This window comes from Neovison vison, chromosome 12 (genome assembly GCF_020171115.1).
Source record: "Neovison vison isolate M4711 chromosome 12, ASM_NN_V1, whole genome shotgun sequence".
Lineage (NCBI taxonomy): Eukaryota > Metazoa > Chordata > Mammalia > Carnivora > Mustelidae > Neogale > Neogale vison.
In genome coordinates this window covers 96,424,400-96,449,513 of record NC_058102.1, presented here as the reverse complement: position 1 = coordinate 96,449,513, position 25,114 = coordinate 96,424,400, and the positions used below count along the sequence as shown (strand labels likewise).

The 25,114-nt window shown below is 49.4% G+C and overlaps 1 protein-coding gene across 1 annotated transcript; it reads left to right on the top strand.

The window, feature by feature from the left end:
* Positions 1 to 1,458: 1,458 nt before the first annotated feature.
* ESYT1 (extended synaptotagmin 1) lies at positions 1,459 to 15,692 on the top strand. Its single transcript, XM_044226589.1, has 31 exons — positions 1,459 to 1,937; positions 3,564 to 3,605; positions 3,771 to 3,905; positions 4,033 to 4,106; positions 4,233 to 4,305; positions 4,683 to 4,772; positions 4,949 to 5,004; positions 6,239 to 6,362; positions 6,452 to 6,628; positions 6,749 to 6,831; positions 7,127 to 7,175; positions 7,304 to 7,390; positions 7,475 to 7,567; positions 7,792 to 7,863; positions 8,052 to 8,138; positions 9,377 to 9,526; positions 9,853 to 10,005; positions 10,134 to 10,310; positions 10,473 to 10,555; positions 10,655 to 10,703; positions 10,812 to 10,901; positions 11,014 to 11,109; positions 11,385 to 11,456; positions 11,549 to 11,635; positions 13,379 to 13,519; positions 13,633 to 13,781; positions 13,862 to 13,960; positions 14,044 to 14,175; positions 14,261 to 14,366; positions 14,591 to 14,640; positions 14,835 to 15,692. Exons 1-31 carry the CDS (start codon positions 1,548 to 1,550, stop codon positions 14,872 to 14,874), a joined length of 3,306 nt encoding a protein of 1,101 aa, XP_044082524.1. The 5' UTR covers positions 1,459 to 1,547; the 3' UTR covers positions 14,875 to 15,692.
* Positions 15,693 to 25,114: the final 9,422 nt, after the last annotated feature.

The following is a 25,114-nucleotide window of genomic DNA, read 5'->3' as shown; positions in this document are numbered from 1 at the left end:
AGAACATGGAAGATGTACACAGAAGATAGAAAGCTGTTCCCTATGTAGTTCTGCACACTGAAGGAAGCGCTCTAGATACTGTTAGCCTCAGGGAAGTAGAAAAGGGGAAGTGGGAAAATTTAAGATTAAGGGGGTAAGGGGGTAAGGCTGATCAGGGCTAGGTTTGCAACAGTGAAACAGTCTGATGAAATCTGTGCCCTGCAGAGGCAGATAATATTTATCAGCTGCAGATCTGGGCTCTCCACCAATCAACCCTACTCCCCCTGCTGCACCAAACAGAAACACAAGCCCCACACAGAGTGCATTAAAAGAGAATCGTTTTATGACCAACTCTTCCCTCCTGGGCTTCCAGTTTAGTTTCTAAGTCCCTGGACAACACTGGTAAGTGCAGTTAGCTAGTAACAGTAGTTATCAGTATAACCTGCACTTCTCCCTTCCTAAACTTACACAGCACAACATGGAATTGCAGTAGTTCTCCATCTGACTGTATTCCAAACTTTCCTTCTAACTCAGGCAAATAAGAAACAGAATTGTCTCATTACTCTTGTTTTCTCATTTTAATGTTCTAGCAGTTCCTCAGGGTCAGAAAATCCTTGGAAAATGTAATCAAACCCATTGCAGCTGAGGCGCCCCCCTCCCCCCACCTTTTGCAAGCCAATTTAATTTGTCTTCTATGATAGAAATAACTACGTCTTGGAGAGTTCTAAAAATATATATATATAATAATAAAGCCTCACTTCCTAGTCACGCTATCTCTCTCTCCCTCTTCCCTGAAGGCTGGATAATCTCAACTCTGTAATTCTCGTATTTTCCAGTTTTTTCCTAGCTGCTGTCTTTGCACTGCACAAAGTAGAGGACGGGACAAGATAGTCAGGATCGGTCATCGAACATTTTCATTCCACACAGGGTGTTTTCCTTTTCTTTTTTAAGGACAGCCAGGGAAACACTGAAGGCTAAGTAATGTACTCAAGAGTATAAAGACTAGGGGAAACTGACAAATGAACATGTAGGAATTCCAGACAAATCCTGCCAAACCGTGCGAAGGGAGTGGAAGTAAATCTCGATCCTCCACAACCCCATCACTTCGCAACCCCAAGTCCCGGTAAAACAGTCATTGGCTGCGCGGCTCCGCATGACGTCATACCGCAGGCACTCCAATCCCACGTGGGGGAGTGCCTGGTCCGCCTCTCCTTAAGCGGTACGTCACGCCTCCTTCTCTTTCTGACCAATCAAATGCCGCCCTTTAGCCTCTTTCCGACCTTTCCCGCCGTCCCAGACCGCCCATCTGGGCCCGCCGGTCTAATCAAGGAGGTCCTGCCTCTCCCGAACCCTACCCGCTCCCGGCGGAAGAGGGGCAGGGTTTCTATCTTTCGACTCCACCTTGGTCTGTGCTGCGACGGCCAACCCGAGCGGTCAGATGAAGGGGGCGTGGCTTAGGGTCCCCTCCCCCAGCGTGGGGTTTACTGTTTGCAGGGGGCAGCTGGGCGCTAGACCTAGCAACCTCTCTGCGGGGTGTGGGTTGGGCGGGTCCTCCCAGCGGTGGCACCATGGAGCGCTCTCCTGCCGACGGCTCCAGTCCCAGCCTCGTGGACCAGCCCTCTACTCCCTCCGACCCTTCTGACCAGCCCCCTGCTGCTCACTCAAAGCCGGACCTGGGTTCTGGGAACCAACCTGCCCGCCCAGGCGCTGCGGGTGAGGCCATGGCGTTGCTGTCTTCGTTCGGGCGGCGGCTGCTGGTGCTGGTGCCGGTGTACCTGGCCGGCGCAGTGGGACTCAGCGTGGGTTTCGTGCTCTTCGGCCTCGCCCTCTACCTGGGCTGGCGCCGGGTCCGCGATGAGAAAGAACGGAGCCTTCGAGCAGCGCGGCAGCTGCTGGACGATGAGGAGCGGCTCACGGCGAAAACACTTTATATGAGCCATCGAGAACTACCTGCCTGGGTGAGCGAGCACCCTCAGTGCTACATAGTCCCCCTACTAGTCCCCCGTTTCTAGGGATCTTCTTTCTGTCCCTAACGGCAGCTCCCCACCCTGGGACCATGGGAAGGAGACTCCCCTCTCGCTCCGCTAGCCACCTCCCTGCTGGGACGCGCCACTCTTGGGACCGAGTAGCCACTCTTCCCCCTCCCTCCTTTCCCCGCGTCCAGATCCCGATCCTTCTACAGAACCAGGACTTCTTCCTCTGCTCCTAGGCAAGCAGTAAGAACATCTGGGGAATCGGTCTCAGCCGTGGCCCTCCCTCCTAGCCATGCTCCTTGAGCGCTCCTCTCTTCTGGTGCGGCTCGCGCCTTCTGTTCCCGGACATCCCTGTTGCGGCTCAGAGGGTTCTCTAGTCTCTCCAGTCTTCCTTGAGACTTTATTTATTTATTTATTTATTTATTTCCTATTTATGGCCATAAGGTTCTCCCTTTTCCCGCTCTTATTCCTGGAGACCCGCTGGCACCCAACCCCAGGAGCACTGCCCAGGAGAGCCACCGCCCCCGACAGACCCCCGGCCCTCGCCTTCCAGCCCCAGGCGGTTGGGCCGCAGCACAGCAGAGGCGGCTGCGGGACGAAGGGCGGGGGTGCGGGGGGAGGGTAGTGAGACTGCTGCAGTGCCCGCTGCCCACACTCCACCGGCCCTGGTCGGCCCCACCCTTTTCCGGACTGTGCGCTGCGCTTGCTCGGTTGGGACCCGGACCCTAGGTCTGCACCCCCTCACCTCCTTCCTTCTCTCGGCCCTGCGGGGGCAGAGCCCGTTACCCGGCCCCTCCCTGCCTCCGCTTTGCTACCCTTCCCAGCAGAGGTGCCAGTTTAGGGGGAGAATGGCAGAAGAGAAGAATCAAAGTTGACACTTGGCAGATAGGGCCATGGGTGCAGGCCCGGGGCTGGAGAGGGGAAAGCGGGGGAAGTCCCAGGGGACGTGCAGCCCAGGCAACAACTGTCTTTGTTCCTCCTACTCCTCATCATAGAAAGCCGTCTTCTTTCTGAAACAACTATCCCTGTTCCTCCCCAATACAAAGCACAGGTGTCTTTCTTTCCCATAAAAGGAGTCATACTGATAAAAAGGAGGAGGAAAAAAACAAAAACAAAAACCGGCTAGGGCCTAAATGACTCTGCTGGCCCCTCCCTAACTCTAGGAGCTGCTTCCCCTCTTCACCTTCTGGGTGTAGAAGCTCTAGTTCGAGGTGAGGTGGGAAGGCTGCAAAAAGAAGCGAAGACTTCTCCAAATCCCAGGATTTCCTCCTTAAACTGATTTGTCAGGACCTCCCCCTCCAGAAAGAATGTGCCCTTCTCCTTCCCTCCCCCTCTGCTCCAGCAGCTGTCATCACTTCACATCCCCCAGCTGTCCACAAAGCAACGTTGTGTGGCCCACACCCGGTCGGGGCCCCTCATCAGAGCTCCGTGCCCCAAACCCTGTGGAGGAGTGAATGTTCTGGACATCCCAGCCCCTTCACACTGAACCCTGGGTGTGGGGAGGTCCTGCCACAGCTTTTGTTTTCTCTGTGGGCATGCGGCCCAGCATCTCGGTAGGAAACCACAGGTGGAAGGTGTGCTCATCTCTCCCTCTCCCTTCCTCACCTCTAGGTCAGCTTTCCGGATGTGGAAAAGGCTGAGTGGCTAAATAAGGTGAGCACTGGCTTTTTCTTGAGTGGGGAATGGGGTTTGTTTCTCTAGGCAGACCCTGCCACACTTCAGGTCTAGCCCCAGTGCTCTCTGTGGGGAGGATTCTGAAGGAACTTGTCTTTAGGGGGAAGATGAGGCTCTCCTGTGACAGGTTCCCTCTTCTTCCAGATTGTGGCCCAGGTCTGGCCCTTCCTGGGCCAGTACATGGAGAAGCTTTTGGCTGAAACTGTGGCCCCAGCTGTTCGAGGCTCTAACACCCATCTGCAAACGTTTACATTTACACGAGTGGAACTGGGTGAAAAGGTATGTGTGTAGAAAAGAAAGTAATGGGAGGAAGGAGACAGGGCAGGGAAGGTGGGGGGCCCAGAAGAGTCTGAGATACTCCTCCCTTTCCCTCTTTTCTCTCTGTTAAGAATTCATCTCTCCACAGCCATTGCGCATTGTAGGCGTCAAGGTTCACCCTGGTCGGAGCAAAGAACAGATCCTGTTGGATTTGAACATCAGGTAATACTGCTCATTCTTCCAGCCCCCTCTTCAGCAGGATCCTGGTCACTCTGACAGCTTTGTTCCCTCTTCCTCCATTTCAGCCCGGTACCAACCCTCTTTTTTCTCTTCCTTATCAACTGCCAGCTATGTAGGTGATGTGCAGATTGACGTGGAAGTGAAGAAATATTTCTGCAAAGCAGGAGTCAAAGGCATGCAGGTGGGGCAGATGTCAGGGGTCCCCATAATAGGGAGCCTTTGCCCTAAATTTCATCAGATATGGGGAAGTGGGGGGTTTGGAAAAACCAAGGCTGGGAAAGTTTGGGACCAAAAGAAGGCATTTTGGGGGCGCCTGGGGGGCGCCTGGGTGGTTCAGTGGGTTAAAGCCTCTGCCTTCGGCTCAGGTCGGATCCCAGGGTCCTGGGATCGAGCCCTGCATTGGGCTCTCTGCTCAGTGGGGAGCCTGGTTCCTCCTCTCTCTCTGCCTGCCTGCCTACTTGTGATCTCTCTCTGTTAAATAAATAAATAAAATCTTTTTTTTTAAAAAAATAAAGGCATTTTTTGGAGAAATGGTCTGTTCTTCTCCTCTTGCCCCAGCTACATGGTGTTTTACGGGTGATTCTTGAGCCTCTCATGGGGGACCTTCCTATCGTGGGAGCTGTGTCGATGTTCTTCATCCGACGCCCGGTAAAGGAAAACATTGAGGGGCCTGGGGGAGAAGGGAAACCAGAGAAGATTGGGAGGGAGAGGGTGGCCAGCTCTGGGGCTTGGGGGAGGAAAGCCTGAGGGGTCTGGCAACTGTTGGGTGGGTGTGACCATGCCACCAGGTGCTCTGTCCTGACCCTGCTGCTCTTTCCTTCCAGACCCTAGATATCAACTGGACGGGGATGACCAATCTGCTGGATATCCCAGGACTCAGGTGTCAAGGATTTATTTTTATTTATTTCTTTATTTATTTTTAAGATTTTATTTGACAGAGAGAGAGATCACAAGTACACAGAGAGACAGGCAGAGAGAGAGAGAGGGAAGGGGGCTCCCTGCTGAGCAGAGAGCCCGATCCCAGGACCCTGAGATCATGACCTGAGCCGAAGGCAGAGGCTTAACCCACTGAGCCACCCAGGCGCCCAGATTTATTGAACACCTAAATGTTCCAGCCCTGGGCCTCAGGTTTTTGGGATACAAAACAGTAAAAGAGGGGTGCCCGGGTAGCTCAGTCGTTAAGCATCTGCCTTTAGCTCAGGTCATGATCCCAGGGTCCTGGGATCCAGCTCCTCATCGGGTTGCCTGCTCCTCAGGAAGCCTGCTTCTCCCTCTCCCACTCCCCATGCTTGTGTTCCCTCTCTCGCTGTCTCTCTCTGTCAAATAAATAAGTAAAATATTAAAAACAACAAAAAACAGTAAAAGATGCAGCCAGGAGCCTTGATCATCCTAGCTGGAGAGATGACAAATACCCCTGAGAAGCTCCATACTGTGATTTTCTCCTGTGGGGGAGCATGCAGGGTAGAGTGAAGAGGGCTGCAGGCTTCTCTGTAGGGGTAAACAGAAAAAGAAGAGCTGAGATGGCAGTGAAGGTTCAGAGCAGTAGGTGAGGAACTGGGGTAAAAGAGTCGCAAAAAACTATTTTTTTTCTTAAGATTTCATTTATTTATTTGACAGAGACACACCAAGAGAGGGAACACAAGCAGGAGAAGTGGGAGAGGGAGAAGCAGGCTTCCCTCTGAGCAGGGAGCCTGATGCGGGGCTTGATCCCAGGACCCTGGGATCATGACCTGAGCCAAAGGCAGAGGCTTAACCACTGAGCCACCCAGACACCCAAAAAATTATTTTCTTTTTTTTTTTTTTTAAAGATTCCATTTCTTCATTTATTTGACAGAGAGAGATCACAAGTAGGCAGAGAGGCAGGCAGAGAGAGAGGAAAGCAGGCTCTCAGCGGAGAGCCCGATGCGGGACTCGATCCCAGGACCCCGGGATCATGACCTGAGCCGAAGGCAGCGGCCTAACCCACTGAGCCACCCAGGCGCCCCCAAAAAATGATTTTCAAGAAAGGATGTCCCTCTAGCTTTAGGCATTTCTTAGTTGTGGGAAACATCTGGGGCTGGGGGTATATTGGAAGTTGGAGCCACACTCACCTCCTTTTCCGCTCCCTCATCCAGCTCCCTCTCTGACACCATGATCATGGATTCCATCGCTGCCTTCCTTGTGTTGCCCAACCGATTATTGGTGCCCCTTGTGCCTGACCTTCATGATGTGGCCCAGTTGCGTTCCCCTCTGCCCAGGGTATGGCCTCTCCCCCATCTTGACAGATCGTCCTCTGAAGAACCTCGTGCTGGGTCCTTGGTTTCTCATGATCTGATTCCTCTGCACAGGGCATTATTCGGATTCACCTGCTGGCTGCCCGAGGTCTGGGCTCCAAGGACAAATATGTGAAGGGCCTGATTGAGGGCAAGTCAGACCCCTATGCACTGGTGCGAGTGGGCACCCAGGCGTTCTGCAGTCGAGTCATTGATGAGGACCTCAACCCCCAGTGGGGAGAAACTTACGAGGTGGGAGAGCTGAGGATGTCAGATGGGGGCGGGGGTGTCCTGGGGGCCGTGAGAGAAGATGCTCATCAGATGATCCTCACAGTGTAGCTGGTGAGACCTTTCTCCCTGTGTGTGCTTCAGGTGATGGTACACGAGGTTCCAGGGCAGGAGATTGAGGTGGAGGTGTTTGACAAGGATCCAGACAAAGATGACTTTCTGGGCAGGTGAGATTGTGTGTGTTAGGATTCTAAAGCTTCAGTGCTACCAGGGTTGCAGAGGTCATTATAATGCTTTTCCAGGCCCGAGAACTGTGTATCATTTTCCTTCCCGACTTCCCCACCCCTTTGCCTCCACCACACACGCACCTGAACACACACGTAAGTATCTATAGATTATAAGAAGGGAGTGTGAGAGTCGCCGTTTATTTCTAGGTGGGTGAGTGGAAGGCCAATGACATGCTCCTAATGTCCACATTCTCCTTTTTCTCCACTCACTGCCACCCCTCCCTGCCCCCTCCAGGATGAAGCTGGACGTGGGGAAGGTGCTGCAGGCTGGAGTACTGGATGATGTAAGTTGAGAGCAGAGGAAGAGGGTGGCCTCACCTACTGGGGTGACAGGAGTTGCTACATTGGTGGGGAAAGGGTTGTGTGAATATCTGATCTGCTATACCTCACTTTCTTCTGCTTCTCCCTCCAGTGGTTTCCTCTGCAAGGTGGGCAAGGCCAAGTTCACTTAAAGCTAGAATGGCTGTCACTTTTGCCAAATGCAGAAAAACTAGAGCAGGTAACCAACATGGGAAACAGGAAGCTGGAAATACAGGTGACATGAGGGCAAGGGTCTGACTGCTCCCACCCCCCTTCCCTCCAGGTTCTGCAGTGGAATCGAGGAGTCTCCTCCCGCCCAGAGCCCCCATCGGCTGCCATCTTAGTTGTCTATCTGGATCGGGCCCAGGATCTCCCTGTGAGTGTGGATTCTGAGGGCAACTGAACAGGAAGCTCTGGATGTAGTTTTCCCAGCCCAGCTCTTGCCCCCACCCCACTCAGCTGCAGAAGCAGCAGCTTGTAACACAAGGGTTCCAAGGAGGGGATCACAGCCACCTCGGAAAAGACTGAGAGCCTACCTTCCTTCACTGAGAAAAAAACAGAAACAGCCAAGATGGTGACTTCTGAATTCTACCCCCACAGCTGAAGAAGGCGAACAAGGAACCCAACCCCATGGTACAACTGTCAATTCAGGATATGACCCAGGAGAGCAAGGTGAGGGCCAGGACGGCATTGTGGGAGATTGTGTGTGCATGTGTGCATGTGCGCATGCACATCTGATTGGGAGGGCTGTTCTTAGGAGGGCGTCTCCCCTTTGGGCTGCCTGTAGAGGGAAAGGCTTTCTGGAGAAACAGGACTGGTACTGCGGCACATATCCTTACTCCCATCCTGTGCCCCTCCAGGCTGTCTACTGTACCAATAGCCCAGTGTGGGAGGAGGCTTTCCGGTTTTTCCTACAAGACCCTCGAAGCCAGGAGCTCGATGTACAGGTGAGATAATCACCTACTGAGCCTCTTCTAAATACCCAGTTCTGCCTTCCCAGGTCTGCATCACGTCCCTCTCTCTCCCCTTTGATTATATTCCAGTCTGTCTACCTAGACTCTCCATCTCCATGCTCTCTGCTCTTCCCCAGTGATCTCCCTAGAATCATTTTTTTAAGGATTTTATTTATTTGATAGAGACATAGCAAGAGAGGGAACATAAGCTGGGGGAGTGGGAGAAGGAGAAGCAGGCTTCTGGCAGAGAAGGGAGCCCGATGTGGGGCTGGATCCCAGGATCCTGTGATCATGACCTGAGCTGAAGGCAGACGCTTAATGTCTGAGCCACACAGGCGCCCCAGAATCATTATTTTTTAAGATTTTATTTTGGAGTGTGTGCGTATGCAAATGGGGGGAGAGGCAGAGAGAGAGAGAGAACCTCAATGAAACTCCCTGCTGAGTGCAGAGCCTGGTACGGGGCTTGATCCCAGGACCCTGAGGTTGTGACCAGAGCCAAAACAAAGAGAAGGTCAACCGACAGCTACTCAGGCACCACTCTAGAATCATTTTGTTTTCGTTACAATTTTATGTATTTATTCGACATAGATCACAAGTAGGCAGAGAGAGAGGAGGAAGCAGGTTCCCCGCGAAGCAGAGAGCCCGATGCAGGGCTCGATCCCAGGACCCTGGGATCATGACCTGAACCGAAGGCAGAGGCTTAGCCCACTGAGCCACCCAGGCACCCCTAGAATCATTCTTTATAGGAGTGCCTGGCTGGCTCAGTTGAAGAGCGTGCAACTCTTGATCTTGAGGATAGGAGTTCAAGCCCTATGACGGGTATGGAGATTACTTAATAAGCTTTTTTTAAAAAAGATTTGAGGGAGGCTGCTCCCCCACCCCCACTTGCCTCTCTGCTTACTTGTGATCTCTGTCAAATAAATAAAATCTCTTAAAATTTAAAAAAAAGATTTTATTTAGAGAGAATAAGAGCAAGAGTGGGGGGGGAGTGGCAAATAGGGAGAAGCGGACTCCCCACTGAGCAAGGAGCCCACGTGAGACTTGATCCCAGGACCTGAGCAGAAGGCAGACACTTAACCAACTGAGTCACCCACGTGCCCTAGATTCATTCTTTATAACTGAGAGTTGTATACTTAAAATGAGTGATTTTTATGGCAAATAATGCCTCATTGAAATTATTGAGTATGTCCCTGTTTTCCACTTCACTACATCCCCTCTTCCTGTGCCTCTAGGTGAAGGACGACTCCAGGGCTCTGACATTAGGGGCACTGACCCTGCCTCTGGCTCGCTTGCTGACTGCCCCCGAACTCACCTTGGACCAGTGGTTCCAGCTCAGCAGCTCTGGCTCAAACTCCAGGCTCTACATGAAATTGGTTATGAGGGTATGGAGACAGAGAAAATGCTGGAGGTGGTGAGGGGCCTTATAGATTCCTTGGTATGAAGAATAAAGAAGAGGAATCTTCTAAGATCTAATGAGCTAGTGTATGTGGAAGCATCTAGCAGGCACACAAAAACATCTGTTGACCAGACTGGGGAAGAAATGGTGTTTGAGTAGGAGGAGTGTGGCAGGAACCCTCTAGAGATGAGCCCAGCCAAGGCATGGACCGGTTTCTCCTGTCCCAGCCTCTGCTCTGCCCCCAACCCCACATCCCTTGCCTGCTGGTGCTAGCTGCACTTCTTTGATTGGACAATACACCACTCTCCCTAGATCTTGTACTTGGATTCATCAGAAGTGCACTTTCCCACTGTGCCTGGAACTCCTGGGGCTTGGGACCTGGACGAGAGCCCCCAGACAGGCAGCAGCGTGGATGTCCCACCTCGACCTTCTCACACCACTCCTGAGAGTCACTTTGGGATGGAGGTGAGTCTAGATCTAGAAAGGGCGAAGTAGGATCTGTTGCCTAAGCATGTGCAAAAGCCTGTTTCGGGCTGGTTTTAATAGGTCTCTCTCTACCTACCGTCTGGTGCCTCTGTCTGTCCCTTTTGCAGAATGTGCTTCGGATCCATGTATTAGAGGCCCAGGATCTGATCGCCAAAGACCGTTTCCTGGGGGGACTGGTGAAGGGCAAGTCAGACCCCTATGTCAAACTAAAGCTGGCAGGACGAAGCTTCCGGAGCCGTGTGGTTCGGGAAGATCTCAATCCCCGCTGGAATGAGGTTTTTGAGGTCAGAACTGCGCAGCCAGGACTCCTCCAAGTCCCTTCTCTTTCTTCCCTCTAGCTCTGAGAGTGGTCTGAAAGCCCACTGGGGTTCAGGTGGTTGAGGGTGAGGTTCCCAGTCATTTGAAGAAGAAAAAGAATCCGACTTCGCACTGTTTTCTCCCTCTAGGTGATTGTCACATCAATTCCAGGCCAAGAGCTAGACATTGAAGTTTTTGACAAGGACCTGGACAAGGATGACTTTCTGGGCAGGTGAGAGGATAGAAGTCCGGAGGGGAAGACAAAGGTTTTGAGGAGATGGACACTTGGCTGTGGCCACTGGCCTCTTGTTTTAATTTTTCTCTTCTCCAGGTGCAAAGTGAGTCTCACCGCAGTCCTGAACACAGGCTTCCTCGATGAGGTGAGCAAGGAATTATAAGCCATAATCCCTCCTATCTTGACCCATGTCTCAATCTCCTAGTCCCTCTGTCCCCACATCCCCAAGGCTTAAGCCTGCCTATGCCCACAGTGGCTGGCCCTGGAGGACGTGCCATCTGGCCGCCTGCACTTGCGTCTGGAACGTCTGACACCCCGGCCCACGGCTGCTGAGTTAGAGGAGGTAGGGACGGGACTCCGGGTGGGTCATGGCGAACACTCCCATCCGTCTCCCAGGCGTGGCCGGGACACGGCACATCCAAAACGGGTCTCCCAGCCCGCGTGTCCTCCCTCAGGTGCTGCAGGTGAACAGTCTGATCCAGACGCAGAAGAGCGCAGAGCTGGCAGCGGCCCTGCTGTCTGTGTATCTGGAGCGGGCGGACGAGCTGCCGGTGAGAGCCACTCCCCGCACCCCATAGCTCCCTGGCCCTTCCTCCGCCTCCCTCAGGTTTGGATGCTCCAGGAGATATTTGGAATAATAAATTCCAAATTCCTCTTTCCCAGGGTGGTGCTGGGGTGGGAAGAATGGTCTGTTGAAGGCCAGGAGGGTAGTGGCTGTCAAGTGACCATGGGGATGTGATCTGGGAGGGGAGCAGGAGATCTGCCTCACTAGGTCTCTCAGTTCAAGACCATATTTAATGGTCAGTGCACTGTTCTCTCTCTCCAGCTCCGGAAAGGGACCAAGCCTCCCAGCGCTTACGCTACTCTCACCGTCGGAGACACTTCTCATAAGACGAAGGTATTAGGAAATGCTGCAGGGCTGTTTGGGAGGGCTGAGAAACGCAGAGGAGAATGTTCCAAGCACTGACCTTAACCCCTCATCTCCACCAGACAATTGCCCAAACCTCAGCCCCTATCTGGGACGAGACTGCCTCCTTTCTCATCAAGAGACCACACACCGAGAGCCTGGAGCTGCAGGTACCATAAATTCATTCTGTGAACATTTTGCCACTGCGGGCAAGTCACTGAACCAGGCATAGGGAGAAAAGATTTAGTTCCTATCTTTATGTAGCTCACACTCCCTTTGGGGAGAGTAACCAAGGAAAACTTCCAGACTGACAAACTGCTGAGGTAAAAGGCACTGTGGGGAAGAGGGCTTCTACCTCAGACGAGAGAAAAAGGTGGAGGTAGTAGTAGCAGTAGCCCTAGATGACCCCTGAGCTTAAGGGGAAACAGGATGTGACCAAGAAGAGAAGGAATAGTCTCAGGCTGAGAAGGGAATGAGGACAAAGAAGGCAAACTGTAGATCACAGAGGCAGACAGGAGCAGGATCAAAAGGGCTCTTGACTCTTATGCTAAGAATGTGGATTTACCCTAAAGGCATAAGGGAATATTTGAAGGAGTGAGGGGTGACATACCCAGATTTGCACTTTACAAAGGTCGTGCTGATGGCAGGGTGAAGGGTGGACTGAAGGAAGATGGTGCTGGAGGCAGGGAGGTCAGCTAACAGGCTATGAAGCAAGACATGACGAAGGGCAGTGGTATTTAGTGGTGGTTATTTTGACATGGGAGAAGGAACAAAGAACAGCCTAGACACGAACTCCTGGACAGAGAAGGGAGCCATTGCCAACACAGGGAATGGCCAAAGCAGGAGTGCTTGAATTTGAGACCTCTGAGATCATCCAAGGGGAAACAGCTATCCAGAAGGCAGATCTGTGGCCCGCTATGGGGTTCTCACAGCTCCTTTGTTTGAGCACCAAGCACACCTAGTACCTGTAGTCCCGGGTGTGCAGGAGCACCCTGAGGGCCTACGGAGAGTGAGAAGACAAAGGAGGGACATGCTGAGCATGGCAGCAATGACAGAGCAGACGGAGGAAGAGGAGCCCTGCAAAGGGCCTGAGGTGTAACAGGGGCAATGGGGTGTTTGCCAGGAGAGAAGGGGGTATGGAAGCCAAAGAAGAGTGTCTGAAAAGAAAGGAAGTGGCCAGATGTTACCGAGAAAATGAAATGAGATGACTGAGAATGACTGACGTTGAGGTAACAGAGTAGAGCAACTTCAGTGGCAAGCACGGAGTAGAAACTAGATTTCAGGGGGTTCAAGGGCGAACAAAGGTAAAGAGGTATGGGAGCAGGGAGAGGGTGGTAGAGGTAATACAGGGGTGCTTTTCCTCTTCTGGAGTGTGAGTCAAAGACCCTCTAAAGTTGATACAGTAATAAGTTGAGAATTACATGAACAGAAATCAAGAGACCTTAAAATAGTGTAACTGTTAACAACACTAACAGAGGTAGAGAAGATAAGTCAATGAGCTCCATTCCTTACCTTGCACCGCAGGGAATCAGGAGATACAAAAGCTGGCAAATAGTGGTAAGAGAGATACAGGCATATTAGCTAGAATTATTCTGGAACTCAGAAGACAGGAAGGGTTTGCAGGTCATTACATCTGGAGTGTGGAAATGGGGGTTAGGTGGGCAAGAACCCTGTAATTCCATTTTTGCTGTTCTTTTTCTCCACGCTGTGCAGCAGCTATGGCCCTGGGGTGTAATTTGTTAAAGTTCAGGAAGTAGAGAGGCCACAGTCTAGTCTGGCTGGGAAAGGAAGGGAAGCGGGGCCAGCAACATGGCTGCCGTGTGGCCGTCACAAAGTGGAATCTCTCTCCAAAACCACCCAAGTGTTTGAACCTAGAACACCAGGGTTAAATCATCTGCCTCTTGATTCCACAGGTCCGGGGTGAGGGGACAGGCACACTGGGCTCGTTCTCCCTGCCCCTCTCGGAGCTACTCGGAGCTGACCAGCTCTGCCTGGACCGTTGGTTTCCACTTAACAATGGTCAAGGGCAGGTGCTACTGAGAGCCCAGCTGGGGGTGAGTAGCAGGAGGTGACGGGCCAAGTGGGGGACAGAGACCAGGGGCTGTGTTCTCGTAGTCAGGGAGCTGAGCTAGACTCGGCCCAGCTCGCAGCTCTCTTGCCTCCCCAGATCCTGGTGTCCCAGCATTCGGGCGTGGAAGCACACAGCCATAGCCACAGCTCCTCCTCGCTGAGTGAAGAACCGGAGCTCTGGGGGGGACTCCCTCACAGCACCTCCTCCGCCCCGGAGCTGCGGCAGCGCCTGACACATGGGGACAGGTGAGGGGCTAGGCCAGAAAGACCATGTGAGCTCAGGAGTACGAAGGCTCCCGGGGCACTATCTCCGTTTCTCCCCACAGTGCCCTGGAGGCTCCAGCTGGGCCCCTAGGCCAGGTGCGACTGACCGTCTGGTACTACAGCGAAGAGCGAAAGCTGGTCAGCATTGTTCACAGCTGCCGGTGAGACCCTGTCCGCCCTCCCCTCCTGCCCCCCTGATCGTCCTCCCCTTGGGCTGCCTTCTTACCTTCAGCTTCCTGTGCAGGGCCCTTCGACAGAATGGACGGGAAGCCCCTGACCCCTACGTGTCACTGTTGCTACTGCCAGACAAGAACCGGGGTACCAAGCGGAAAACCTCGCAGAAGAAGAGGACCCTAAACCCTGAATTCAATGAACGGTCAGTCAGTAGGCATTCAGGTGGAGAGAAGGGCGGCTCAGGAAGGAACCCCTTCCCCTAATGCCCAGTGTTCCCCTCCTCCCAGATTTGAGTGGGAACTGCCCCTAGATGAGGCCCTGAGGCGAAAGCTGGATGTCTCTGTGAAGTCTAATTCCTCCTTCATGTCAAGGGAGCGTGAGCTGCTGGGGAAGGTAAGAGGGTGAGGGTGAGCAAGGCGAAGGTAAGGCTTGGAAGCTGCTGGGAGCAAGGCCATCCTCCCTCAGGGACCGGGGAGGAAGGACCGCAGGTGACACTACTATACATGTGACCTGATCCCCTCGGCACTGGTTTGGAGCAGGAGTGTGGAACTATGGGACATGGTCTTTGGAGATCTCAAAGTAACATCCGCACCCTCGCCACACCTCCTCCAATGCAGGTGCAGCTGGACCTTGCTGAGATAGACCTTTCCCAGGGAGCGGCCCAGTGGTAAGTACCCAATGGGCTGGGGGTGGGCCTGGCTGTGTAAGCCAGAGAAATCCCAGTCCTGGGCAGGGAGAAGAGCATGCGTTCTGAGGTAAGAACCACTGATTCTCTGCAGTCCAAGAGCCGTTGGCTCATGCTTCATTTCTTGGAGGACACAAGTCCCCTTTCTACCTGAGCCTTCTCTGCTTCTTCCCCAGGTATGACCTCATGGATGACAAGGACAAGGGCGGCTCCTAGGAGCCAAAGATTCCCAGCCTGACCACAGTCTCCATGCCTTGCCCCTCACTGCATCACCACCTTGATGTGATGAGCCTAAAGCTAGGGCCCGAGGGCAGAGCCTGTGCCCCTCAGCCCTCTCACCTCCCAGCCTCCATGCTGGGGCCTTTGCTTGACCAAAGAGGAGGACCATGTCACCCTTTACTGCATGGCCTTGATCCTTCTGGGCTCCTGGGGCAGAGACCTGAGCTGGCTGCTTCCCATTCTGCCTGCACGTTATCCTCCTTTGTTCCTCCGCCTCAGGGCCTTCTGTACCTGTGCCTGGCCACTGGCAGCACTAGCAGCGGCCTTCGCTTATGCCAAATACAGCTTCTGGAAAGACCTTTTCTCCTCAAGCGGACAGCCACCTTCTTCCCTACCATGAACAGTCAGGGAGGGCAAACATGTGGGTGGGAAGGAAGACGGGCTAACCATTCAAGCCAAGAGCCTCTGGGACTAGTGCATGTCATCAGCATACGGTGACCCAGACCCCCAAGTCCAGTTCTGCCCCCACTTCTCAAGTTCTGTCCCGAAAAATCACACCTGCTGCGATGACCAGGGCCAGTCTCTTGATGCATTCTGGGAACCAGAATGCTTAGCCACTACTTGGAAGACGTGGAGAGAACCTCTGTCTTAGGGCTTCTGGCTGGCGCCGTGCAGCCTTGGAGGATGGGAGGCAGCAGGGCCAGTATCGGTTCAGGTACCTAGGCTGTTAACTCACCAACTAGAACCGAATCTCTTGGTTTTGCACCAACTCTGCCAACCCACTGTACCTTATATTAAACATTATACTCAAACCAGCTGTGGCTCTTTTCTTTAGGGAAAGGGAATTTAGCCTACCATTATTATTTGCCAATGTCGTGGTACGTAGAGAAAATCCTTAAGACTCCACCAAAAAAACTGAGAACTAAAAGTTCAGTAAAATTGTAGGATACAAAGTCAACATACAAAAATCTGTTGCATTTCTCTACACCAATAGCTATTAGATAAAACCCATTTACAGGTGCTTCAAAGAGAATAAAATACCTACAAATAAATTTAACCAAGGAGGTGAAAGATCCATACAGTGAAAACTATATGGTATTTAGGAAAGGAACTGAAGATACAGAAGCTATTCCATGCTTAGCTTTGGAATTGTTAAAATGGACATTTTAAAATGGACATTGTTAAAATGTCCACACTATCCAGAACAAACTACAGAGTCAATGCAATCCCTATCAAAAATCCAATGGCATCTTTCACAGAAATAAACAATCCCAAAATCTGTATGGAACCACAAAAGTCCCCGAACAGCCAAAGCAATCTTGAGAAAGAACAAAGCTAGAGGCATCGTACTCCTTGACCTCCAACTATATTATAAAGCTATAGTAATCAAAACGGTATGGTGTTGGCATAGAAACACTCAGAACAACAGAAAGCCCAGAAACAAACCCTTTCAGGCTTCCCCTGCTACCTGAAAGTACAGTGTTCCTATGAAACCTTTGATTGATTGATATAAAGCAAAAATATCAATTACTGTTAGTTTAGATGGAGAAATTTTCAAGAATTCCCAGACCCTCAAAATAATCTCTTTAGGCGTCTCTGACACTTGAGGACACATCTTGCTAAAGGACGCACAAAGTAAATTCAAATAAGGCACAGATGCACACAGTTCAAAGCTATGGCATTCAGGGACGCCTGGGTGGCTCAGTTGGTTGGACGACTGCCTTCGGCTCAGGGTGTGATCCTGGAGTCCCGGGATCGAGTCCCACATCAGGCTCCCAGCTCCATGGGCAGTCTGCTTCGCTCTCTGACCTTCTCCTCGCTCATGCTCTCTCTCACTGTCTCTCTCTCTCAAATAAATAAAATCTTTAAAAAAAAAAACAAAACTATGGCATTCAGATGCTGTGCATATGCCAAGGGAAGCAGCTTGGGGGGCCACTTTCCCGGCGTGGGGTGCTCACAGCCTCTATGATGGCTCACTGCAACAAAAGCTGAATGTCATTTTTGCTTTTCAGTCTCCTCAGTAAAAGCAAAAATCCCCTTTGGATTTCTTTTGGTTAGTGAAAACAGGTCTTGATGTAGCCTTTTTTTTTTTTTTTTTTTTTTTTTTTAAGATTCCCTTTATTTATTTGACAGCAAGAGAGGGAACACAAGCAGGGGCAGGGGCAGAGGAAGAAGCACACTTCCTGTCAAGCAGAGAGCCCGATGGGCTGAGATCACAACCGAGCTGAAGGCAGACACTCAATGACTGAGCCACCCAGGCGCCCTTTAATGTAGGTCTTCTTAAAAGCAAAGTGGCCTCGGGGCGCCTGGGTGGCTCAGTGGGTTAAAGCCTCTGCCTTCAGCTCAGGTCATGATCCCAGGGTCGATCCCAGGGTTCTGGGATCAAGCCCCACGTCAGGCTCTCCATTCAGCAAGGAGCCTGTTTCCCTTCCTCTCTCTCTGCCTGCCTCTCTGCCTACTTGTGATCTCTGTCAAATAAATAAAATCTTTTTTTAAAAAATAAACTAAATAATTAAAAGCAAAGTGGCCTAACATGAACTTTCACAAAGCAGGGGCTATCTGCATGTGGCTAACTAATTTATGATAAAGGAGCCAAGTATTCTATATAATGGGAAAAGGACGGTCTCTTTAATAAATGGCACTGGGAAAACCAGACAGCCACATGCAAAACAATGAGACTGGAGCATTATCTTACACTCAACAAAAAAATTAACTAAAAATGGGCTAAACACTTGAATGTAAGACCTAGAACATAAAACTAGAAAAAATATGCAATAAGCTCTTTGACACAGGTCTTGGTGATGAGATTTTTTTAATGTGATACCCAAAAGCAAAGGCAACAAAAGCAAAAAAAAAAAAAAAATCATCTATATCAAACTAAAAAGTTTCCATACTGCATACATAACCAACAAAATGAAAAGCCAAAGTACCAAAAGGGAAAAAATATTTGTAAATTATGTATCTGATAGGGGGTTAATATTTGAAATACATAAGGGACTTGCACAACTCCATAGCTAAAAAAAAAAAAAATGGCTAAAAAATGGGCAGATCTGAATAGAGATTTTTCCAAAGAAGACATACAGATGGCCAACAAGTATCTGAAAAGATATTCACCATCACAAATCATCAGGAAAATGCAAATTTAAAGATTTTATTTATTTATTTGACAGACAGAGATCACAAGTAGGCAGAGAGGCAGGGCAGAGAGAGAGCAAGGGAAACAGGCTCCCTGCTGAGCAGAGATTCCTGATTCGGGACTTGATCCCAGGACCCTGGGATCATGACCTGAGCCAAAGGCAGACGCTTAACTGACTGAGCCACCCAGGCACCCCAAGGGAAATGCAAATTTTTTTTTTTTTAAAGATTTTATTTATTTATCAGAGAGAGGGGAGGGGGTAGAGAGCGAGCACAGGCAGACAGAATGGCAGGCAGAGGCAGAGGGAGAAGCAGGCTCCCTGCTGAGCAAGGAGCCCGATGTGGGACTCGATCCCAGGACGCTGGGATCATGACCTGAGCCAAAGGCAGCTGCTTAACCAACTGAGCCACCCAGGCGTCCGGGGAAATGCAAATTTAAACCACAATCAGACATCACCTTACACCTTTCAGAATGGCTCTCATCACAAAGACAAGAAATAACAAGTGTTGATGAAAAAGGGAGTCCTTGTACCCTATGGGATATAAACTGGTGCAAGCACTAGGTAAAACAGCATGGAGGGGCCTCAAAAAACTAAAAACAGAGGGGCACTTGGTGGCTCAGTCGGAGGCCTTCCTTGCTCAGTGGAAGGCCTACTTCTCCCTCTCCCACTCCCCCTGCTTGTATTCCCTCTCTCCCTGTCTCTCCCTCTGTCAAATAAATAAAATACTTTTTAAAAAATGGAAAACAGAACTGCTGCATGATCCAATAATCCCACTTCTGGGTATATATCTAAAGGAAATCTCTATCTCAAAGAGATCCCTGCACCACCATATTCACTGCACCATTATTTACAATAGCCAAGACAGGGACACAACCTAAGTGACCACTGAAGAATGAATGAAGAAAGAAATGTGGGGTGTGCATGTGTACACACATACACACACACACACACATACACACACAGGAATATTATTCAGTCATAAAAAGAAGGAAACCTTACCATTTGCAAACAATATGGACAGGCCTTGAGAGCATCATGCTAAGTGAAACAAGTCAAAGACAAATACTGTATGATCTCACTCACATATGGAATCTAATAATAATACTGAAAAAAAAAAAAGCTCATAGAGGGGTGCCTGGGTGGCTCAGTGGGATAAAGCCTCTGCCTTTGGCTCAGGTCATGATCCCAGGGTCCTGGGAGAGAGCCCCATATCAGGCTTTCTGCTCAGCAGGGAAACTGCTTCCCCCTCTCTCTCTGCCTGCCTCTCTGCCTGTGATCTCTTATCTCTGTCAAATAAATAAATAAAATCTTAAAAAAAGAAAAAAGGCTCATAGATACAGAGAACATATTGGTGATTCCAGAGGTAGGGTAGGAGAGTGGGAGAATGGGTAAAGGGGGTCAAAAGATACAAACTTCCAGCTATAAAATAAGACCTGAGACACAATGCACAGCATGGTGACTATAGTTAAAATACCATATTGTATATGTGTAAGCTGCTAAGACAAGAGATCTGAAAAGTCTCATCACAAGGAAAAAAAATTTGTAACAATGTAAGGTGATGGATGTTAACTATAACTAGACTTACTGTTTTTCATTTTGAGATTGTATAAATATTGGAATGTTATATATCTGAAACTAATTTAATGTTCTATGTCAATGCTAATTTTTTTTTCTTTTAAAGATTCTATTTATTTTATTTAACAGACAGAGATCACAAGTAGGCAGAGAGGCAGGCAGAGAGGGAGGAGGGAGCAGGCTCCCCGCTGAGCAGAAAGCCCGACACGGGGCTCGATCCCAGGACCCTGGGACCATGACCTGTGCCGAAGGCAGAGGCCTCAACCCACTGAGCCACCCAGGCGCCCCAATGTTAATTTTTTTAATGAAAAAAGGAAAAAATACAAGTTAAAATTAAAAAGCCTTTCAATTAATGAATCATGTCAGTTTAATTAATGGTCACAACCTACTGTGCATCCAGCCACCAAGAATGCTGGTTCCGTTGATTATGGTCAAGGCATCTGTGTGAAGCTGCTCCCTTTGAGCTTCGCAGTGAGACTCATTCCTAGTCTCGGTGATGAGCGAAGACAGCTCCCTGTCTATGGTCCACTGCCCATTATGATCCCCTGCGCTCTGCAGTGAAAGGACTCTAAGCCACAAACATGGACGCTCTGCGGCCCAGCACGGGCTCAGTGTCTCAGTGGCAGGTGTCTTTTTTTTTTTTTTAATTTATTTGACAGACAGAGATCACAAGTTGGCAGAGAGGCAGGCAGAGAGAGAGAGGAGGAAGCAGGCTCCCTGCTGAGCAGAGAGCCCAATGCGGGGCTCGATCCCAGGACCCTGGGATCATGACCCGAGCCAAAGGCAGAGGCTTTAACCCACTGAGCCACCCAGGCGCCCCAGTGGCAGGTGTCTTAGTGGCAGGTGTCGCCAGACTCACAGAGGCTTCAGGCCCACCTGATAGGCAGTAAAATGAGAAATATTTTCTAGCCATTCAGTTATGCTCACTTTGAGCTCTGCTCCTTTGGAGACCCCTCCTTGAATGGCAACTAGAGAGGCTGTACTCCATCAGTCCTAACTACCACATGGAAGGAGAGTGGACCAAGTGATTTCAGAACTGCCTTGGGAGCGGGGGATGCTTTGTCATCTTCTCTGGAAAAATATAAACCTTAGGATGCTATCCTCTGGGAGGAGAGAAAAGGGCTCAGAGGAAAAAACAAAACTCAGTTCCACAAGGCATTGTCAAAATTCACCTTATTAGCAAAAGCTGAATTCAAATTTCATGCCATCCTGAATGCAGCTCCTATTTTTTCAATAACTTTCATACTCACTGCTGGTCCTCTGCTGCCTCTGTTTCCTTCCCACCAACTTATGAGGATTTTCAAGCTGTGGCCATGGGAGCAGAGCTGCCTTCCCCCCAACCCAGAAACTTAAGGAAGGAAAACCCAAGAAACACAGGGCAGAGGAACTTACATTTCTAAGGCCTCTTATTGAGTTATTCGATACTGGGCATGCGGCCCAAGGCCTGCTGCTCTAGCTGGCTTCAGATAATACAAACAGGGATCTTGTAATGTGTGACTTTAAAAAGTACTCTTGACCTAGTTCATCACTTCAAGTAGTTACATTTCCAGAAAACTAGAGGACATGGCACAAATTCTCCCATCCAGGAGGTCCCTAATCTTTCCCAACCTTTGCCAGTTCCGGATATATAAGGGAAGAGGTACTGATCTACATATTAAATGCAAGACAAGACACAATTCAGTACATTGTGGTACTTATATATACAAAGAATGGAACAAATTAAGGGTCATTAATCACAAGAATTAAACAAATGTGTATCTGTTACTTCTCAAACAGCTGGCCTAGATACTAACACATACAAGATGCCTGCTTCTTTCAGAGAAAGGCAGATACCACTGCATATAGGTAGACTATCACTGATATCTGCAAATACTACTCTCTTTTTTTTTTTAAGTTTTATTTATTTAGGTAATCTCTATACCCCATGTGGGGCTCGAACTCACAACCTGAGATCAAGAGTCATATGTTCTTCTGACTGAGTTCACCAGGTGCCCCACAAATACTGCTCTCTTGAAATGTGACTTTACTGGCCCAAAGGGCTGTAGTTAACTGGATGTGGCAGTATAGTTGTCTGCCCAACAGTCATTTTCCCCTCTTCCCTACATACAGAATCCTAGAGCATTCCTGACAGTGCCAGCCCCAGGGGATTCATCACAATCCTCTTTGCTGGATACTCTTTCCCAGCCTGCCCTGTAATGTGGGGTGGCTCTGTGTAGCCCCAGCTCTAGTCAATAAGATGTAAGAGGAAGTCAGCTGGGGACTAGAGTGTCAACAGAAGAAAGCCCTTATTGCCTCCTTCCTTTACCATTGGGTCACTATGGGAAGGATGTAATGCCTGGAGCTGCAGCTGCCTTTTTTTTTTTTTTTTAAGATTTTATTTATTTATTTGACAGAGAGAGAGAACACAAATAGGCAGAGAGGCAGGCGGGGTGGGGTGGGGGGAGCAGGCTCCCTGCTGAGCAGAGGGCCAGATGCGGCCTCGATCCCAGGACCCTCACATCAGGACCTGAGATCAGGACCTGAGCCAAAGGCAGAGGCTTAACCCACTGAGCCACCCAGGTGCACCGGCAGCTTCTTCTTTAAAGCCATGAGGTGACTACCATAAGGAGGAAAAGCTAACATGATTAAGGAATACATATTTTATAAATTAGAGTCATGTGGCATACCATACAATAAAATATTATTCAGCCATTTAAAAAAAAAAAAAGGAAAACGTGCCATTTGCAACAATATGGATGGGCCTCCTGGGTATTATGTGAAATGAAGTAAGTCAGAGAAAGGCAAATACTGTTATGACTTCACTTGAATGCAAAAACAAACAAAACACTGAACTCACAGACTGTATATTTGAAAGTTGCTGAGAGGTAAGTTTTCATCATAAGAAAAAGATTTTGGGGGGGCGTGTGGGTGGCTCAGTCATTAAGCGTCTGCCTTCAGCTCAGGTCATGGTCCAAGGGTCCTGGGATTGAGCCCCGAATCACACTCCCTGCTCAGTGGGGAGCCTGCTTCTCCCTCTCCCACTCCCCCTGCTTCTGTTCCCTCTCTCACTGTCAGATAAATAAAATCTTAAAAAAAAAAAAAGAAAGAAAGAAAAAACTTTTTCTTTTTATTTGACAGACAGAGATCACAAGTAGGCAGAGAGGCAGGCAGAGAGAGAGAGGAGGAAGCAGGCTCCCTGCTGAGCAGAGAGTCCGATGTGGGGCTCAATCCCAGGACTCTGGGATCATGACCTGAGCCGAAGGCAGAGGCTTTAACCCACTGAGCCACCCAGGCACCCCGAAAAAACTTTTTCTAACTATGTGTGGTGATGGACATTAATTACACTCACTGTGGTGTTTACCTCACAATGTACACAAATATAGAATCATTGTTACACACCTGAAACTAACATTACATGTCAATTATACCTCAATACAAAGAAAAAAAAAAGAACTAAAAATCTAAGATTAGGCAAACAGAGTGATTATATACATAAAACCAAACATAAGAAAGGCACAAAGAATAAAGGGGAGCTAAGGGACGCCTCGGTGGCTCAGTTGGTTAAGGGTATGGCTTTGGCTCAGCTCATGATCCCAGGGTCCTGATCTGCCCAGCTGGGGCCTCCCAGTGAGGCCCCAGCTGGGAGCCTGCTTCTCTTTCTGCCTGCCACTCCCCCTGCTTGTGTTCTCTCTCTCTCTGACAAGTAAATGTTTAAAATCTTTTTAAAAATTTTTAAAAAGGACAGCTAAGAGAGGAGATAAGGGACCTTGTATCATCTCTGCAAACCTATGTCTACCTAACACCTCCCGTCCACTCTACTCCTTAAAATTATTTTTACACAAAGTTCACTCTGGCCTCCTCTGAAATCTGGCTCACCTCCCAAGAGACCTCATTCACCTGGAGCACCCTCAAGGGGAGACTGCTCCTTTCTGTGAACCCCATATTCTTATACTGGGAAGTGAGGTCCACATTCTCCTTGGACCCCAATGCTGTTTCCCCACTGTTATTTTCAGAGCAGTAAAAATCTCAGCTCCTCTGGAGTTGATGCCAATCTGATACACTGTCTCTACCTTTTCTATCTCTGTCATTCACTAAATACACAGACACTCAGTATTTACTGAAGGGTATGGCACTCTGAATACTGCTGTCACCGTGGCATCTGCAAGGTATAATGTGGGCTATTCAGTAATTAACATCATAGTTCCTCATTGCAGTGGACAATGTAGGTTTCCTCCCCAGTGTCCCAAACTCTTCCCCATTTGGATGGACTCCAGTCCACGTCCAATGGCAGACCGACCCTGGCTGGCGTATCAGAGTAACATCTCCTTGTCACGGAGGCGGGCAAAACCCCACGCCTAAGCCAAACAGGGCATGTTATTTCCCTAGTCATGCTGATTAATTCAAAGATGGATGGGCATTTTTCTTAGTCAGTCTAGTCAAAGTGAAGTTCAGGAACTGATTCCAATGGTGAAGAAAAGCTCACGCTGCTGTGCCTGGTTGGCTCAGTCAGTAGAGCATGAGACTCCTGATCTCAGGGTCATGAGTTCAAGCCCCATGTTGGTGTAGAGCTTATTTAAATAAATAAATAAATAAATATTTCCAAAATAAAAAAGAAAGAAAAGCTCCCTCTCTTCCTCCTGTGATATAAGGATGTGATACCCATGCAGCTAAGAAGGTATGGCTCCAGGAGGGAATCCAAGTACGAAGTCAACACATGATGGGCAGTGGTAAAAAAATTAGAAAGTCCTTTTGTGATGTCATAAAAGTTCTGGATCAAAATGAACTTGAACCCCACCCTACCTCTTGACTTTTCAATCACTAAGTCAATAAACCCTCCCTATTGGTTAGCCAGTTTTATTTATTTTATTTTTTAAGATTTTATTTATTTATTTGTCAGAGAGAGAGAGAGAACGCATGCACAAGTAGATAGAGTGGCAGTCAGAGAAGCGGGCTTCCTTGCCTTTGGCTCGGGCAAGGAGCCTGATGTGGGACTCGATCCCAGGACACTGGGATCATGGCCTGAGCCAAAGGCAGCAGCTTAACCAACTGAGCCACCCAGGTGTCCCAAGGTTAGCCAGTTTTAGTCAGGTATTTACTACTTGCAACTGAAAAAGCCCTACGGAACATTCTCCTCAGAGCCAATAACCTTCACATCCCTACCCTTCCAACCATTCACTCTCATGGCCACTCAATCTAGTTCCTATCTTCCTCTATATCCTTTAAATATAGGATATATATTCAAATGCACTATTTTCTCCAACTAAACTCTGAGAGCTCCAATCATCTTGCTTCTTCATCCTCGAGACCCAAGCCTGTTAGTGACTTTCTATATTCTCTCAATCCAATAGGCCACTTTTTTTTTTTTTTAAAGTAAGCTCTACACCCAATGTGGAGCTTGAACTCATGACCCTGAGTTCAAGGGTCACATGCTTTATCCTCTGAGCCAGCCAGATGGCCCTAATAGGCCACTTTTATACTCATTCTGCTATGTGGCCTAAACCACAAACCCTCTTTTTTTTTTTTTTTAAGATTTTATTTATTTATTT

What these genes read in the sequence shown, in the direction of transcription:
- ESYT1 (XM_044226589.1), top strand. Translation starts at nt 1,548, where the DNA reads ATGGAGCGCTCTCCTGCCGACGGCTCCAGTCCCAGCCTCGTGGACCAG. An exon ending in ATATGACCCAGGAGAGCAAG is followed by an intron (nt 7,864 to 8,051) that starts GTGAGGGCCAGG and finishes GTGCCCCTCCAG; the next exon opens with GCTGTCTACTGTACCAATAG. An exon ending in AGCGTGAGCTGCTGGGGAAG is followed by an intron (nt 14,367 to 14,590) that starts GTAAGAGGGTGA and finishes CCTCCAATGCAG; the next exon opens with GTGCAGCTGGACCTTGCTGA.